Below are 17,701 nucleotides of genomic sequence, written 5' to 3' on the forward strand. Positions count from 1 at the left end.
ATTGTATCACGTTACAGCGTGACTCGACCCCGGAACCCTGAGGTTAAGAACATGATAGTCTAATCACTTCATAAAAAGGGCCCGGTTACGGAAGAAGCTGGAAAGAGCTTCCTTCAAGCACATAACACCGGCAATCTTCAGCGGATCTTGAAAAATGCGCTGATATGAACTCTACTGGAAATCGCAGGGGAAATCAGCAAATACAGCTTTACGCTAAAAACACAGTTATCGAGAGACTCAGCTCATCAATGGTTTTAACGATCGAAAGTTTGAATTCGACATAAATAGCTCGAGAGAATGTTTTTCCCCCCAATTGTTGTTAGAAATCTACCAAGTGAACAGTTCTTGCCTCACCAAGTTATGGGCTGAGTTTCGATTATTACGTAAAGAGATACCGTGGGGAGTGGTGCGCTAGCGAAGTTTTATTTCAGGGACCGCATCGTCACATCAGGATGTACTGATTCAACGAGACCTTCAAGCTACAGGAAATCCGAGGTAAAAGAACGTTCCTTTATCCCCCTTCTTATTATTCTCACAACCCTGCCAGACCAGTCAACCGTCGAAGTGTTATAACCTAATGTAAGTGTTGTTCTTATTTCTCAGAAGTAAGCCCCCTTGCTTGTTTACGGTAAACGTTGTTTCTCCAGGGTGTGACCCAAGATATACATGTACCTCTCGCTGCCTATCCCTTTTAGTCCCAGGCTCTCACATAGCCTGCGGTTTGATTTCCTAAATATCTTTAGATATTAGACGATATAGAACTCAACACTGGTAGAGACTAGACACTGTGACAACTCAACTCGGGTAAAAACAGCAGAAGTGAAAAATCAGGTGAAACTGAGAAGTAAGGCAAAACCATGGCTGGCTCCGTAGTTTGTTTGGTAGAGCAATGGTGTGGTATGACAGAGACAATGGCTTGAGTCCTGGTCGAGCCTGTATTTTTTGCTGAAATTTCTACATAGTACATCACCAGTGTATATCAAATTATAAGGTTCTAAACAGGGACATATCTAGAATTATATTTTGCGGGGGGTAGTCCGACCAAGTGTCTCAAAAATAATAATAATAATAATAATAATAATAATAATAATAGAACAATTGCATTTAATTTAATTAAATTAATATAAATTAAATATGTATATTAATTAATATTGTATTATTATTACATGCAGTGGTGGCGATTAGGGGAGCGAGGGGGCAATTGCCCCCTCTTTTCGCTACTTTTGCCGCCCACACTTTACTAAACCTTATCTACAAAGGGAAATATACTGTCTTTGTCCCCCTCACCAGTTTTGGCAACTATCCCCCCCCCCCCCCCCCGGTTTTGGAACCCAATCGCTGCCACTGTGAATAAGTAAAAAGATGGTAAAATAATATAAATATAACAGCATGTATTCATTATCTAGCTTACGTTTAGTTAAGATCGCCAAAATTTGTATAAAAACAACAGCTCTGGCAAGGGAATAATGTCAAATAGATAAAGAATTGAATATTTATTGAAAAACAAAAAAGGAGCTAGATTCAATTGATGAAAAGTAAAGTTCGTGATTAATATTTTAGGCATATTATCATAAGTAGTAGTGTGCATAAATCTTTGGAAAAGTCCTTCAAAACAGTATGATCCCAATTCCTTGCCATCCAATAAGTTCAGTGGAAATAAATAACCATCGATTATATAGCACTTCATAAAACAAATACATTTTCTCTATTTAATTTTAGAACTTGGTAAGTCTTCCAGTGGGGTCAGGCCCCTCTGGACCCCCCCTTTAACTACGTCCTTGGTTCTAAATTATTCATCTCAAAACCCTACCTCCAACCCTACCTACAGTCCCACAGAATTAACTTGAGACAAATGACTGCCGGCTGCAAGCACCACTGCAGGAGTACAAGCGTACAATGAATGCTTGACTCTCATGCGAATCATGGGCAATCAGATGACAACGGGAGATGGGAGATTTGAAAAATAATTACATTGTGTAACGGAAATATCACTGTATTAAGAGGACATGCTAAGAAAATTATAAGCATTATAAGTATTCTATCTTACACAATAAATGGATAAACAGTTTATTCTTTACCTTTAATCTGTAATTTGAAAACCGAGGCTCTATGCACTGCCGCTTTGCTTGCTTCACCAGTCACTGCACGTGAATCCTTTTAACAGTTGGTAACATTTCGCGTGCCCGAACATTAGAGTTTCTGTTAGCCCGTTACAGTGCGAAGTCCCCCGCTCTAGCCAATTCGAGCGCAGTTGCACCACTCACAGAGCGGCCATTTCTCTCAAGTTAATTCTGCGGGACTGTAGGTACTTGACATGGAACGAAGTCTTTCATACTAAGTTTCATAGTTTCATTTTGTGAAAGAAAGATTCTTTGATGGTTATGGTACTAAACTAACCATTTAAGCACCCCCTACCTCCCAAACTTCTCATTAAGTGGCTGCTGGGCCCTTATCCGTACCATTCAGCAGAAGCCTACAAAACCTTGTCTCCTTTGCCAAACATCAATGTCTTACTGCAACTGATGTCGATTCTGCCTGTCACAGAATGGCTTATGGTACAATAAGAGTATTGTCTTCACACAACAGAAGAATTGCTAGAATTTTTTGTCGAAAATTAGAAGGGGATTAAACCTGAAGTACCTTTAACATACAGACTTTTTATTTTATAAAATACACAATGTAATATGAACACAAGAAAATAAATAACTTAATATCAGACACTCTGTTCATTGGGATTTATGTTGCTGTAACTTTGCTGCTTTATTTTTGTAGTTCATGGTTATTACAAACATTTAAAACGTTTTTGATGGAACGCTTTGGGAAAACACATGCTTCCTTTATCAGATATTTACTTATAGTTGGATCAATATTACAGTATTAGCAATGGAATAAATATTACAAAAACAAAAAAGAAGGAGTTTTAAATTGAATATTGTCAATGATGTTACATTGTTGAAACCTATCAACTCAATTTGTACAGGCACCCAATATCCCCTCCAGAAAATAAATTCTGCATCTGCCTATGTTTGTGGCCAAGTTTCAATCAAAATGTTAATGTTTTGTAATTTTTACCCACATAAATGTAATGTGTTCAAAAACTAATTGTGGAAGTAAGTTAATATTTGATTATGTATTATGAAAATGCAGAACATTTTAACTATAATGAAAACTTTGCTTTCTGAGAAGGCATAAATCAATTATTCACCCTATACTCATCAAAACTTTTAATGTGTGCCATGAACAGAATTGATTATGTAGATACTGAGTAAAAAATTACTGCAGAATAAGAATATAGATTGAAGTTTGTGAATTGTGCATGCGTTGATAGAACAAGCATTTCAGATAGTAGATGTTATAAAAGTGGCAAAGCAGATATTGTAAAAGGAGCTATAATTTATTCAAATATCATAGACTCACCTATTGTCTTAATTTGTGTTCATAAAATGAACACATCTACTGCTAGTTACAGGATTTGTAAATATGTTTTAAGTTTTATACTAGGAATAAATATTTGTAGATTGTATAGTATTTTTTCTTGTCTATTCAATATCTATACAAGCTTCCTCAATATTTTGTTACCAAGTATTTTGTCTCTATGAAGGCTAATCTTAATCTCAAACTTTGCTTTTGTGTAGTGCCAAACACTAAAAACTATTATATAACTACTGAAAAGTAGGGTGATGCAATATTTTTTTAATCCTATTTCATTGTTTTAGAGATATTATTTTATGCATGTTAGAGTTGAAGATTAGCCTTCACATAAGCTGTAAGCATGCAACAATCTACTTACTATGATCAGGTGCCACTAGCTAACGCATGCCATGCACATTTTTTGAGAGAGGATAACCTTGATTAAAAGGAGGTAGGTGGAAATGGGAAGAAGAAGAAAGCCTATTGATGGTAATTTTAAATACAAGTTCTTTTGTAATTGATCTTTCTCTCACTGTAATTTGATACTTAATGGATTATGTACAAAATTTTTACTATACTTTATCACAGGTATAATTTGGCAGGGGCAAGGGGATGGGAGCACTTGCCTCCCAAAATGTTGATGTTTATTTAAATTTACCTTTGTTCACTTTCTGGGACTTGAGGAGCAAAGTAATGAGTATTTTTTTATAATTTCGCAAAGGTAATAGTTATAGAGCAAAATAGTCTTGGATGCTATTTTAATTGGATAGAACTTTTCTTTGATTCTGCTCCCCCAAAGATTAGCCCCAATTTTGATTCTGCCCCCCTACCCTCAAATTTAAGCCCCAAGTTATGCCCATGCTTTATGTTGCTGCTTCTAATGTGCAAGTCTTTTAATATTGAGTTGGTGCAATTCAAATGTCCAAATGTATGTATGGTGGTGGAGACATATCTTCTGCACCTTAAGCATTGGTTGTGTTATGTCACAACAGGGGGCCTTGTCAAAGTGAACCATGAACAACACACAGCTGCAAGTGCATTTTCTGTAAGAGTTTAAATCGGGTCATTCTGCATGACTTGCAGCAAATAACAATAACATCGCATTTTGGGCAGGTGTGGCTAATGAATGCACCATACACTGGTGGTATGTGAAATTTCGTTTTGGCGATATGAGCCCTGTGGCCACCAACCGACAGCAGTTTCAGATGAGACCATGTCGAAGTAGACTCATGGCAAAGTGTTCATGCTATTGAAGACAAGTTTGGCATACACTTTACCACTGTTGTTTGATGCCTATATGACATCAGTAAAGTGACAAAGTTGGACACGGGTATGCCATCAGAGGAATAAATGAGAAAGGTTTTCTGCATTGGCTTGTCATGTCTGATGAAAAATGGACATGGTACAAGAATTGTAAATGATCAGCACGAAGGGTGGATATTGATCAACATCCAGAGAGTTCTCCAAAACCACCCCTCCACTCCCAAAGTGTGTTTCTACTTGCATGGTGGTGTACAGTTTGAGTTGTTCATCATGTCTTCCTCCATTTGAGCAAGATATCACTGTACATTGTTACCATCGACTTGCCTGCAGGCATACATTAATGGTCAACACACATGGTGTCCTCATGCCAAGTCCACACATTACAGAAAAGAGTGTGCAGACCTTCAGTGAGTTGTATTATGAAACCCCTCTTAACCCACCACATTCCTCTGACTTATCTCTCACTGATAACTAACTACCTTTTGTGTCACCTTGATCAATTCTTTGCCAGTATATATATATATCAATATTGTTAATGCCAGAGGTTTGGCCTAAGTTGACAGCTTCTTCACTTCGCAGAATCCTGACTTCTCTCTCCATGGAATCCAATCATTGAGAGAGCACTGGGAAAAGTGTATGGATAGTATGTATTGGATTAATAGTATTTGCACTTTTCTTGTCTTTTAGGATGAAAGGTGATTAGAATTTGAATTGAATCGAATTGATGTGCACAGATAAGCTAATCGGGACTTGACCTATAGTTTAAAGTGAGATCTGAATCACTGTGCAATGGGTCTCCACCAGGTATCAAACCTGGGACCCCTTGATTACAAGGCGACGATGTGAAAGGTGATTAGATTAGAGCTACCAGACACCTTCCCCCAGACATATTCTACAGGAACGTGGTTCTTGTGGCAAAATATAGGGCTGACCACTAAATGAAAGAAGACATATGGTTATACCCCCCCCCCTTACTTTTTACAAAAATCCTGAACACAGCACCGATTATACAAAATTGTATTTTTTATAATTAAAACTGGTCTACAGCTTTTAATAAATATACATATGGGAATAATCCTATTGAATTATTAAATAAAATTATTGAAAATGTGCTAATAAATATTAATTACAGTGTTGGAATTTATTTAATATATGAAATATTAAATCATACACATTCTTTATATTTTGATTGTGCACAATTTAAATTGACTTATATAAGTACATTATAGCACTTTTTGTAAGCAAATATGGGATGCAAAGGTCCTGGGTGTTCTTTGTAGTGTCCCTTCATCTTTATCCTAGCAATTAGCCAAAAGTGGCAGAAAAGCGAAGTTAAATATACCAAATCAATGAATCAAGTAAACATGGAAAAAGGAATCTTCCTACATTTTCTTTAATTCGAATATTGTCTGTACGTAATGACTGGGCTTACAAGGATCTTATATACTTTAAGTTTCACTTGTTTATATTAAAATTTGATTTCTTGCTCAGCATATTTACTGAATCTGCAATTTATACAATGTCACCAAAAATTAGTTTCAGTGTTTTGAAATATTTGCATTTGAATATATAATTGTACTATTATGAACTAATAAGTCATTGAAAAGTGTTAGTTAGGCATCTCTCCCAAAAAGTTTGAAAGGAAAGTTTTTTTTTTTTCAATGCAATAAAGCAAAGGTATGTAAAGTTTTTAGGGGAAAGGAAAGAAACGCTTGCAGCAATACATCTCAAGTGCAGAACGTGCCTCTCAGCAGAAGTAAAAACTTACTTTCTCTCGATATTGCCTCCTCGAGGAGTCCAAACTCTGGATGAGGTTGGTTGCGTGTCCGAGGAAAAGTGCATAGCATGTCGCCCCACTAATCATGGAGAGCATCGTAAGCCACATGTCAGTGAGGGATTGTGGGGGAAACCTACCATATCCAATGCACAGCATATGAGACATTGCTTTAAACAAGGCCCACGAGTATTGTTCCAACCAATATGCTTCCTGCAAGTAAGAGAAAAGTCCAGACATTTTTGTGCCTGTGCATAAATTTAACCTACCAATAGCAATGAATTCCTATAGAAAAAATATTGTTATTACGATTTATTATCTAATGGCATTACAATTAAACCACACAATTTTTCTTGTGCGTCGAGCACATTAAGTGGTTGCTTTGGCTTTTGATCTTGCCACCAAAGTTACTAAGAATTCTCTTAAAAGCTATAGTGACAATGATTCTACATTAGCATGGAATGTTAATTGGACATTACCCATTGTCTAGTGCTTTAGATTATAGTTATTCTAGCAGTACTTTCCGAGAGAGCACATCTCTCGTTGTGAGTTGAACAAATTTCTTTTTGTTGGTGGTGGGGATCGAACCTATGACACACTTATTGCACTCTACAGAAGAGGCAGTGGCGAAGCGTGACATTTTTACGTAGTCATCGCAATTGCCAAACGTCAGGGTCGATCTTTCAATGGGGGGGTAGGGGGGGGGAGAGGGGCACAATATTTTTCTACGATAAATGCCAAGGTCATTTCCAATTCAATGTAATAGCTCATACCACAGACCTTACGACTACAAAAGACACATAATTCTATCCCATACGACGAGAATTATTAAATATGATGGAAACTGAAATGCAAACACCTCGATTGTGGTGTTTGAAAGGTAAGAAGAATCAGCTTTTTAGACCATTTTTTCGTTTCTTTCATACCAACTGTGACTGGAGTGCGATGACTCTTACTTAACCTCGAAGCTGAGGTCCACGCGAACCATGGTTCGGCGCCACTTGTTGTTTTGGTAATGAAAAGCAGATTTCATATTGTTAAATGTGTGCTTTGGAGGGCGCCATGGAGTAGTAGGTTAGAACACTGGATTTGTTGTAGAATCATAGGTCTGCTGTAGGTCCTATCCCCACCACCGCCAAAAAGAAATTTGTTCACCTGAAGACGAGAGAAGAAGTAGCTTCTCGACACGTAGCGTTAGAATAAGCATAGTCTAAAGCACTAGACAGTGGGTCCAATTAATATTAATGCTAAGATTCCTGCACTCAAGTCCTGGCTTGAGCATGAGTGTTGTTTGTGAGTATCCCTTCATCAACCTCATCTAATCATCACTCATCCTCATAGTCAGGATTAGCCAAAAGTGATATGAAATAACAAAATGCAATCCAACTTTTCTTGTTAATGTCCACTCTATGCTCAGGCTCAGGTAGACTAAATTCGAACAACTGCCATGTACCTCAACCAGAAACCTTCAATCCTTTGATTACAAGGTGATAGGAGTAGGTGCCATTACGACGTTTCTGTGACTCATAATAATTAACTTTTACAAGAAATTAAATAAAATAAAATGAAAATAGAATACTTAAAAGCATGGCTCTTCTAATGTATTCCAAATTTACAAACCCATAACTGGATCTCTCCTCAAGGAACACTTGACCAAGAAACTAGTAAAGAGCCCAAAACAGAACTAATAGGAACAACGTGTCATTATTCTGTTTCTGACTTTAAATCTGGTCAAATTAAACTTAGGATTCTATAAATTGTGAATTAATTTTTGATATTTCAATATTTTAATTACAATTGCCATGCTTCCCATAAATAACTTCTAAACAATAACTTTCATCTTTTCATTTTCCTTCAATTTCTTTCCTTTGTTTCCTCCATTTTCCACTTATTTATTTTTCTGATGCCTGCAATCTTGCCCTAAGTAGTGGACATGTGCTAAGGAAATTGATCGAATAGAGAAGAAGACAAAAACACAAGATGGATATGTGAAGTAAAAAATATATATATATATTGCCACAACGTTGTATGAATGTTGTATTTATGATGAATGTTGTATGTAGGGGAACAACGTTGTGATAACGTTGCCACAACGTTGTATGCTTGTTGTATTTATGATGACTGTTGTATGTAGGGAAACAACGTTGTGATAACGTTGCATCATCGTTACAAAAAACATTCCACTGAATACGTTTTAGTTTGGATGCTCACCACCATGACCGCCACAAGCGTCAGATCGGAGTGTTTTGTTTAATCTGAATTTGTGTGTGCACTGACCACCAAACATTATATTTCCTATAGCGTACACTAGATGGCAGTGCGACTCAAATGCAAAACAAACATAACTTTTAGTAACACAAATAAGGATACTTTCGATTGTAATTAGTGAAAAAATGTGTTTTATTATCCTTCGAAAGATGTGTGAATATTGAAGTTGTAATTAAGATCAGAAAATGAAATATGTTGAATACAAGTGAAACTCCCATGATAAATATTTTTATTCCAGACTATATAATCAGGAGCTAAGTACAGCAATAAGAAACGGATTACCAGGTGTAGTTAGAGATTGGTTAATTCATCACAATCTCCAGACTAACAATTGCCTATTGTGGTGGAGCAGGAAACGTTTTTGTAATATGTATTATATACAAAAATGGCTTGGCAAGATTGCTAATAGCTTACCATGCGAAATAACCATATTTTAAATATGCATTGTTATATTCATAAATTACACAGACAGCAAGGTAATGTTGCAAAAAAGTTGTGGCAATGTTAACCCCTGACATACCTAACGTTGCTACATAATGTTCAGTATATGTTGTGACAACGTTGTCAACCAACGTTGCAGCAACGTTGAAAAAAATGACCCTTAAACGTTGACACAACGTTGTATCAACATACATTCAACGTTGTAACAACGTTAGGTATGTTAGGGGCTAACGTTGCCACAACGTTGTGGCAACATTACCTTGTTGACTGTATACAGTTATACATATATAAATATACATATAATGTAAATGGAACACTTAAAAAAGAACACCCATGCGAAGATCCTGATTTGAATCTGGAACTTTCAATGGCAAGACTGTTAGTTGACCACTTAACATACTGGGCCATGTGGCTTAGAATACATTAAATTTTAACCAAACACGTTACATATTGCATAAAAAAAATTACATCTTGGTATAAAACAAACCATAAATACTCACAGACACTTTTGGGTTGTAACAATCCCATTAATTTTCAATGCAATCGTTACCATCTAGAAGTGTCCATGACTGTACAAATCAGTAGCAATGAATTTTGAATGATGTACTGTTAGTTCTGCTAATTGTAATTTGGGTTTATGCTTAAATAAATCACAGTAATTACCTGAAGTTCGTTGATAGCGACCCATGAGTTGGCAGGAAATCCCTGTAGCATGGGCACAAGGAACTGGAGGCACCCTGACCAGTGGCCAACCAACAACATCATACATATCAAATTAAAAATCCGCATGAACACACTAGCCATGTTGAGGAACTGGAAGAAAAACGAGACATGAAAAACTTAAATAACAAATTGTCAGAAATAGATATGTTAAATCAATAAATCCAATCTCCAGTTGATTTCCCATGGGCTTCATGCAACCACGTTTCTGAAAGTGATGTATAATGGACATTAGTTAATAGAGAAATTTGTGTGCATTGATCTTAGTCATTAGCGAAATAATTGTTGATGCATTGCGGGTGATAATCTCTATATATCCAGATGAAGAGGTCATGCTGTTTCCATTACAAAGGTACTGGCAAGAAGAAGCATCAACTGTTGCTAAGGTGATGGATAGACTTGTCAGTTAGTAAATGAAAACAGTTATTTTGTGAATATGGTTTAACCTTCTGCCAGAGATGAGGCAGACTTGTTCAACTAATTCTTGAATTTCAATTTTCTTTCCTGTCCATGAATAGATCCTCTCACAGAAAAACCACATTGTTTCTCATTGTATTTCTGCAGTATTTGGCAACTTTGTTATATATATATGGTAACGTTTTACTGACATTCTGCTTTTTCCTTCAGGTTAATTTAAATATCAAATGCTTTAGATATTTTTTTACACAAAGACCTTAGTTATACAGCAAATGTGATTCCTATTTCTTTTCATGCCTGTTTTATCTTATAAATACATCTTCTCCTCTATTAATATTTACCAATAACCTACATGATCACTCTGCAATATAATATAATTTTCATTATACTATCTGCATACATGGAATTGGATTCAACTTACAAATAATATATAATAATGATATTGCTTGGGTCTCCTGCATAGTGAAATGGTTAGTGCTCTCACCTTAGGTACGAGCAAACTCTGGTTCAATTCCCAGTGGGGGCCCCTAATTGGTTTGAGTTGGTGTTTTAGGTCCACTTTATACACTGTAAGGCTAATCGGGACTGGACCTACGGTTTAAAGTGGGATCCGAACCACTGTGCCATGTACTTCCACCAGGTATTGAACCCGGGATCCCTTGATTACAAGGGCGCGACGCTACCACTGCACCATCGGGGAGTCCCAGGGAGCCCCTAATTATCGGTGTTGACCCACACTCGTTAGGACAATTGGGGAGTTACTTGAAAGAAAGAAGTTGTGGGCTCAGACTTTGAAAGTCGCAAAACAGTGGCGACGGGTCTCGATGCTTTGACCACACCAATTAAAGAGCCTCTTGGCTGTTGCAGTATGGAGTTTAGTTTATTTTTTTATTTTTTTTAATATTGCTTAACATTCAATATCAAAATAATTTTTGAACATTTTTGTTTTTCATTATTTTTCTATTTGAATAAGTAGATTATAATTTTTGTACAGATATATCCAAAAATAGAATACATCTTCAGGCTTTCCTAGCAAACAAAGGATGATAAGATTTTATTGGTCAGTAGAGTGGGCATTTCCTTTGTGTGATTAAATGCCTAATGCAAATGGATATTGCTGTTGTTTAGTTGGTTTAATTAATTAACCTCAATAATGAAAGAAAAGGTACAACGGAGTTGGAGGAACCACTGTGGCCTTTCTTAAAGGGACTATCACAACAATTGCTCAGACTGTGTCAGAAAACCACAGAGAAATGATACTCAGAATAGTTAACCAAGGCTCCAACTACATATCACCTTAGCCACTCACTTCATCTTTTTAGATGATTACTGATTATTAATGTTTACTTGCCTTAACTTTTTAGCAATTCAGCAACAACAATTGATCTTTAATTTTTCTAGTTGAACTACTATCATAAATCAAGTTACAATGATAGAGAGAGTCACATAATATAAGATTTGAAATTTAAATAATTTTATTTGCTATTTTTTTTATATGAAGGAATAGTGTTAATATAAGGTAAAAAAAGGTAAAGTGCTCCCCTGTGCATAGCACCACACCATGAAGGCGTATAGGGGGTGTGGGGGTAACGCACCACACTTTCTTGATCCGGTCGTGAGTGGGGGTGATGTGATCAGCATCACGCCCCTGACCGCCTTTACCCCCCAGGGTTTCCCCCAGGTACCCATGTTATTCGACGCTGGGTGGGCGCCGGGGCTGCTTCCATCGTTAGAAAAGTTCCCGGATTTGAACCGGCCGGGGATCGAACCCGGGACCTTGAGCATGGTAGTCAGACGCGTTACCGACTGAGCCACCGTGGCCAGTGTTAATATACACAAGAAAATTGAAAATACATTAGATCATATGTAAAAATTGCATACAAAAGCTATTCTTGCCTTACTTTCAACACACATGATATATGGCATGAATGAGATCAATATCGAAGATAATTTGATACTACATATAAAATGGTCAAAGTATGTTTGGTAAACACAATTTTTTACACCCCTCTCTCTTTGCAAAGTAAAAACAAATGTAGGTTTCACAGTGATATTATTCAACATGCACTATAAACTAAAAAATAAAATTGAATCAAATAGTGTGTTGATTATATTTGAAGTCATGTATAAAAGTTTCATCTCCATGTATTTATCCACATAAATATGGTTCAATTTCCTTATGTTTGTTAATATAATATAGTTTTAAAAATACTCATGTTTCTGCAAGCTCAATATTTAGCCTACATATAAACTCACAGCTAACATTTATCCATGTGCACGAGGACTATGACCATTAATCCCTGACAGGCGTCAGGTAAAAAAGCAACTACATTTATTGGTATCTTGGCGGTTATTTGAGTTCAATGGGTATATAATTTTCATTAGAAGTCATAAAAATGTGATCTTATATGATTTTTTTTAAAGCAGGTTTGACAGATTTTAGTTCTGTTTCAGAAAGTTTTCTTTGTCTTATTTTATGTTGCTTTTCTGCCACTTCTGGCTAGTGATAATGATGAGGATGCATGACAGTTGGTTGGAGACACAAATGAGCAGTCATTTCCAGGCCAGGATTCAAACCTGGAAACTTCAGTGGCCAAGGTGCTAGTTGAACACTCACCATGTCTACTACCAAGGTGGCTCAGAATGTTGTCGCGTGACACCTTTCAGTGAGGGGTGGTGTTGATGATGGCCATGGTATAAGAGGTTCTCAGTTCGAGTCATGATAAAGATAGATTAAAGTATACAATGGGCACAAAAAATCAAGAACTTCATGTCCAGGGTGATATAATCGTTAGTACACAGTGGCGAAATTAACATCCCTTCAGATCTCGTGCTGTGGAATCATCATCCTACTTTTTCAGGAGTGAAGGAGCTATCCTTAAGAATGCCATCATAGATTTTTAGTTCCAGTTCCACAGTCACAACAGAGAGATCATCATAAACATTCTAGCTTCCACTTTCTCACATTTACTCCATTCATAACAGAATCACCATGGCACCTGTCAATTACAAACTTTCTTGCTGTTTAGAAGTCAAATCGCACTTGGAGTTGTCTCCATCATTTCAAATGTTGAGCAAAACTTGTAAGAATTAACCAGTTGACTGACTAGCCGAGAGTTCATTTTCTTGTGCGAGTGCTATGCACAAACATTCTCTACTTTCTGGATAGCCCTCATAATCATATAAGGGTGGATTCTTAAAACAATGATGAATTAACTAACTACTAAATGAACTGCCACAGTGTGAATAATACAAAACAGATACAATTTCCTAAATAGGCTACATCTGCTATGATTAAGCCAGTCACATTGGAGAAATATATAATGATGACTGATAAAAATCCATTAAGTTGTAAGGAAAAACAGCCACAATTTGCTTGTAACTGGAATAAAATCAGAGACAAATCTTTGTCCCAATCAGCAGTTCAGGGATTAAACCTGGTACCTTCTGAATATGATCCATTAACTTATATACTCACCGGGTTATTCACGGGATAAAGATGTCGACTACTATATGTGATGACAATTAGTAGAAGCAAAATACATATACAGAAAGCTTGCTTGCTTGTATAGTAGCGTGCCCAGAAATTTAATGAAATAAAAGGGAGACATGACTTCTTTAGATGTTCCCCATATGATGTTCTAATTTTGAGAATTTATGAAGCTATTGTGGAGGGTATATGGCCCACCCACCCTTGATCATCCCTGAAGGTGAGCTGATGATGTGATGGAAGTGTATAAGGGTTGTGCAGTAAGAGGAAACATAACTAATTCAAAATACAAATTAATGATATCAAAATAACAAGTGCTCTTGCAATATGAAACCAGAATTATGCATGTTTAATATTACTCCGACAAACATTGATTTTCTGTGTGTATTGATCCATCAAGTACACTGTGCTCATGAACTACAACTGCTAGAATTACAAAGCCTTATGGGTAGTGAAAACGATGCACTAAAAAAATATATATGTATAAAAATGTACCTTTTTGTAATCTGCAACATTCTTATACAACAAACATGTACCCTTAGTAAGTTAGAAGCTCCAAGAAAAATTAAATATAACAATTTAAAATCCTGAGCTTATTGAAGTTTCCTAGTATGGACAACCTTCTTGTAAAATGAACTTCATATGCCAAAATTCCAGAAAATTAACCTACAGAGCTCCTCCCACCCCTTGGGAAATTACACCTTTGTTGTGGTTAACCCTGGTAACATTTCTCTGGAAGATAAATGTTGCCATAAACAAAATTTGTACACCAGCAGTTCATTTAAGAGCCCCTTCACACTAGCAGCACGTATGTGGACATTGTGGGCTGACTGTGGCCAGTTTTGTCATATTCTATAGTAAAGTACGCTACTTTGGGCAGGGCAACTCGTGCAGCTAGGGACCTTTATGAATCGTTTATCGAGTGTCTGTGCACCGTGAGTGGCTCTACGAACGGACCATATATTTGCCTATTGGTGGATCCACTGCCAGACCAATTAAGCACCGTACCTTACTAGAATCTAGGTGTTCACGAGATACGCTGCAACCGGTTCTGAAACGCGTCGCTCAGTGGCATCGTGTGAAGGGACCCTGAAATAATCGTTATTAATAATACAAGCATTGCAAGGTAGAGTTCCCAATGATGTCTAAAGGGAGATGAGATTTAAGTCCCTTCAGCTTTCCTAAGCGGATTATTTCTCCTCCCTTTCCATTTCCACGTTGATGAACGTTTTAAATCTGTTCCTACTGAAGGTAGAAGATCTAATAGTATTTTCCATCACGAACATCATGTTCGCATCCCACATCAGTATATAAAGCTACTAGGTTTTCGTACACAATGGGATGATGTGGATCTTGAGCAGGCATCCAAGACTCTTGCTTGAAATCAATGAACTGGACTCTATCCTTGTCTTAATGAAACGCACGAATCGAAAGTAGATAGCTAGCTGACCTCGTGAAAATGGTGAAACCAGTTATTTCACGGACTTTAGGGACGCATTAAGCGAAGTCGCCAGTCGCAGTGTTTTGTTTGTTGAAAGTTTCCATATGGCGTCCAGTGGATGACATATCCTTCTGGAGACATTCATGCTCATTTAAATCACATTTTAAGAACATTTAAAGCACACTTATCTTGTGCATGTTGCTTCATATCACTCTCTGTTCATATTGTGTTTTCCGAACTAGTGCAGCTTGAAGCCATCGGTTCACGCACGTTATCTGCGAGTACCAGCGAGTTACCAGCCTCCTGAGAACGAACTCATCGCACGAAAATTGACTTAGGAAAGCCACAACGAACTTCACAATCTTCATGATATGACTTTTGGAACGCACCCACTGTATATTATGTCTCCCTCGCTAACACCACATTAAAAAATCCACAACAATATATTAATAATCTACGAACCAGTGGAAGTTGCTGGTCAGGTTTTTTTATATATTTTTTAAATACTTGTGGGTGTGTGTTCAGGACAGTGATGCGCATCTACACAACAGCGATAGTCTATATTCTACTTGTAGACGATGTGGACTATAGAAACAACATGGCGACCAGTGCAGTGCCAGATCTACAATCTTGCCCCCCCCCGCAAAAAATTACCAAAGGTCCCCTCTACCTACCTTCACACACACACACACACACACATATTATTTATATTATATATATATATATATATTACACATATATAATGTCTGTGTGTGTAATTCTTGATCTCATGTTGACAAACTCACATACGAGGGCCTACAGGGTGATTCAAAAATGCGTTAACACCCCTATAAAAAGTAAAGGAGTTAGGCTGGGTACAAATGGTCATGATAGAAACAGGTTAGGCTTAGGGGGAACCAACCCCATTGGTGTGTTCCAAGCGGATGTCCACCATATTAGTGGCCGCCATATTCAATTTAACTCAATTTTTTTTTTTAAATGGGAAGGGGGTGATGTACATAGGCGCCGATTTGTTAAGACATTTGGGGGGTAAAGCTAAGTAAAGCATAAATACTGATTTCTTTCTGTTTGCGGGAAGAGGGGTAATTTTTTTCCCTTAAGGTGGAACCTAATACACTTGAATTAACCTTTGAAAAATAGTAATTGCAATAACTGTATTTGACAACAAAACATGTATATCAGGGTACATCGAACTTTATTAGCTGGACAAAAAATTCTTCACTGCACTACTGTGATTATGTAATTATACAACATAATATTTTACATGTAACTTTTGACTGAGAATTTTTTTATCATATTCTGTTTATAATTCTTATTTTTACAATCCTTTATAGGAGTTTAATATCTTCACGCATATATTTACATAAAAAGGAAGGCTCAAGATAAAATTTCATCTGGGCGAGCGAATTTTCACAATTCCAAAGGGAAACAAAGGAGCTTATTTTGAAATGGACTGGCTCATTCAAGAGCATGAAGACTGCAGTATTCGAATGCTTCTTCCTCCATTCTCGCACATATTCATTCATAATATGCCATGAGTTTTCCTTAATTCATTGTCAGTTTGAAAAAGGAAATACTGAAATTGTAAACGCACAAGCACAAGAAACACCCTCAAACTGAGTGATAGTCCCACATTATTGATTCTGCCAATTTCAAGCAGAATCCTGCGTAATTTCCCACCTGTTGTGTGTGAAGTTTCTGTGTGCAAAAGTTATGTAATATGTTGGAAGATATGCATTGGGTCCCTTATAATGGGGTCAAACGAGAACTGGATGGGCCCGGGCCCCTCTGCCCCTCCCTCCCGGTTTCGACACCGGTGGTGATGTGATATACATACGAGTATATCACACTATTTTCTCATGAATTTGTAGCCTGACTTGATCTAAGGTCGGATTTTTTCCGGTTTTGTCCCCGCAAAAAGCTGATCCAGGGTCCACCCAGCATCAAATCAAATAGTACCCGTTGGGGCGGGGGAAAGATAAATGCGGCCGGAGCGTGGTGCTGATCACATCACCTTCAAGATGTCCGGCATTGAAAATATGTGGGGTCCTGCCCACACATAACGGTGCTACATGCACAGGGAACTTTAACTTTACCTGTGATATTGTATTCGTTTCTGTACCTCTGAGTAACTACGTTTATTTTTTATATGCGCATATACGAACCCTCTACTATGTCAATGGCTGAGGCCCCCCCTAAAGGTTTACTTGTCTCCGGGTCCCCCCCCGCACTGCCGGGTTTTGCGGGTTGTAGATCCGGCACTGGACCAGCGTAGGATTAATAACGGGCGTTGTAGAGCTGAACTAGAATTGTCGTGCCTTTCAGGTATCGATGAAGTGTAAAAAGTATCTTGCACTCAACTCTACAATTACGAATAGATTTTTATTGGAGGCACATATTAGTTCGGGGATCCCACTTTAAACTGTACGTCCACTCCCGATTAGCCTATCTGTGCATAAAAGTGGACTTATAGCAC

At 37.3% G+C, this 17,701-nt stretch overlaps 1 protein-coding gene across 9 annotated transcripts in view; it reads right to left on the reverse strand.

Moving 5' to 3' along the window:
- The window catches only part of Ih (hyperpolarization activated cyclic nucleotide gated potassium channel Ih), a 773,850-nt gene that overhangs the window by 15,371 nt on the left and 740,778 nt on the right, over positions 1–17,701 (reverse strand). For all 9 annotated transcript variants that reach the window (XM_083140018.1, XM_083140027.1, XM_083140010.1 and 6 more), the window contains 2 exons: positions 9,821–9,970; positions 6,443–6,661 (listed from right to left, as the gene is read on the reverse strand). In XM_083140018.1, coding sequence (XP_082996144.1) covers positions 6,443–6,661; positions 9,821–9,970 — 369 coding nt within the window. The remainder of the gene's footprint in view (positions 1–6,442; positions 6,662–9,820; positions 9,971–17,701) is intronic.

This window comes from Lepisma saccharinum, chromosome 1 (assembly GCF_977018435.1).
Source record: "Lepisma saccharinum chromosome 1, izLepSacc3.1, whole genome shotgun sequence".
NCBI lineage: Eukaryota > Metazoa > Arthropoda > Insecta > Zygentoma > Lepismatidae > Lepisma > Lepisma saccharinum.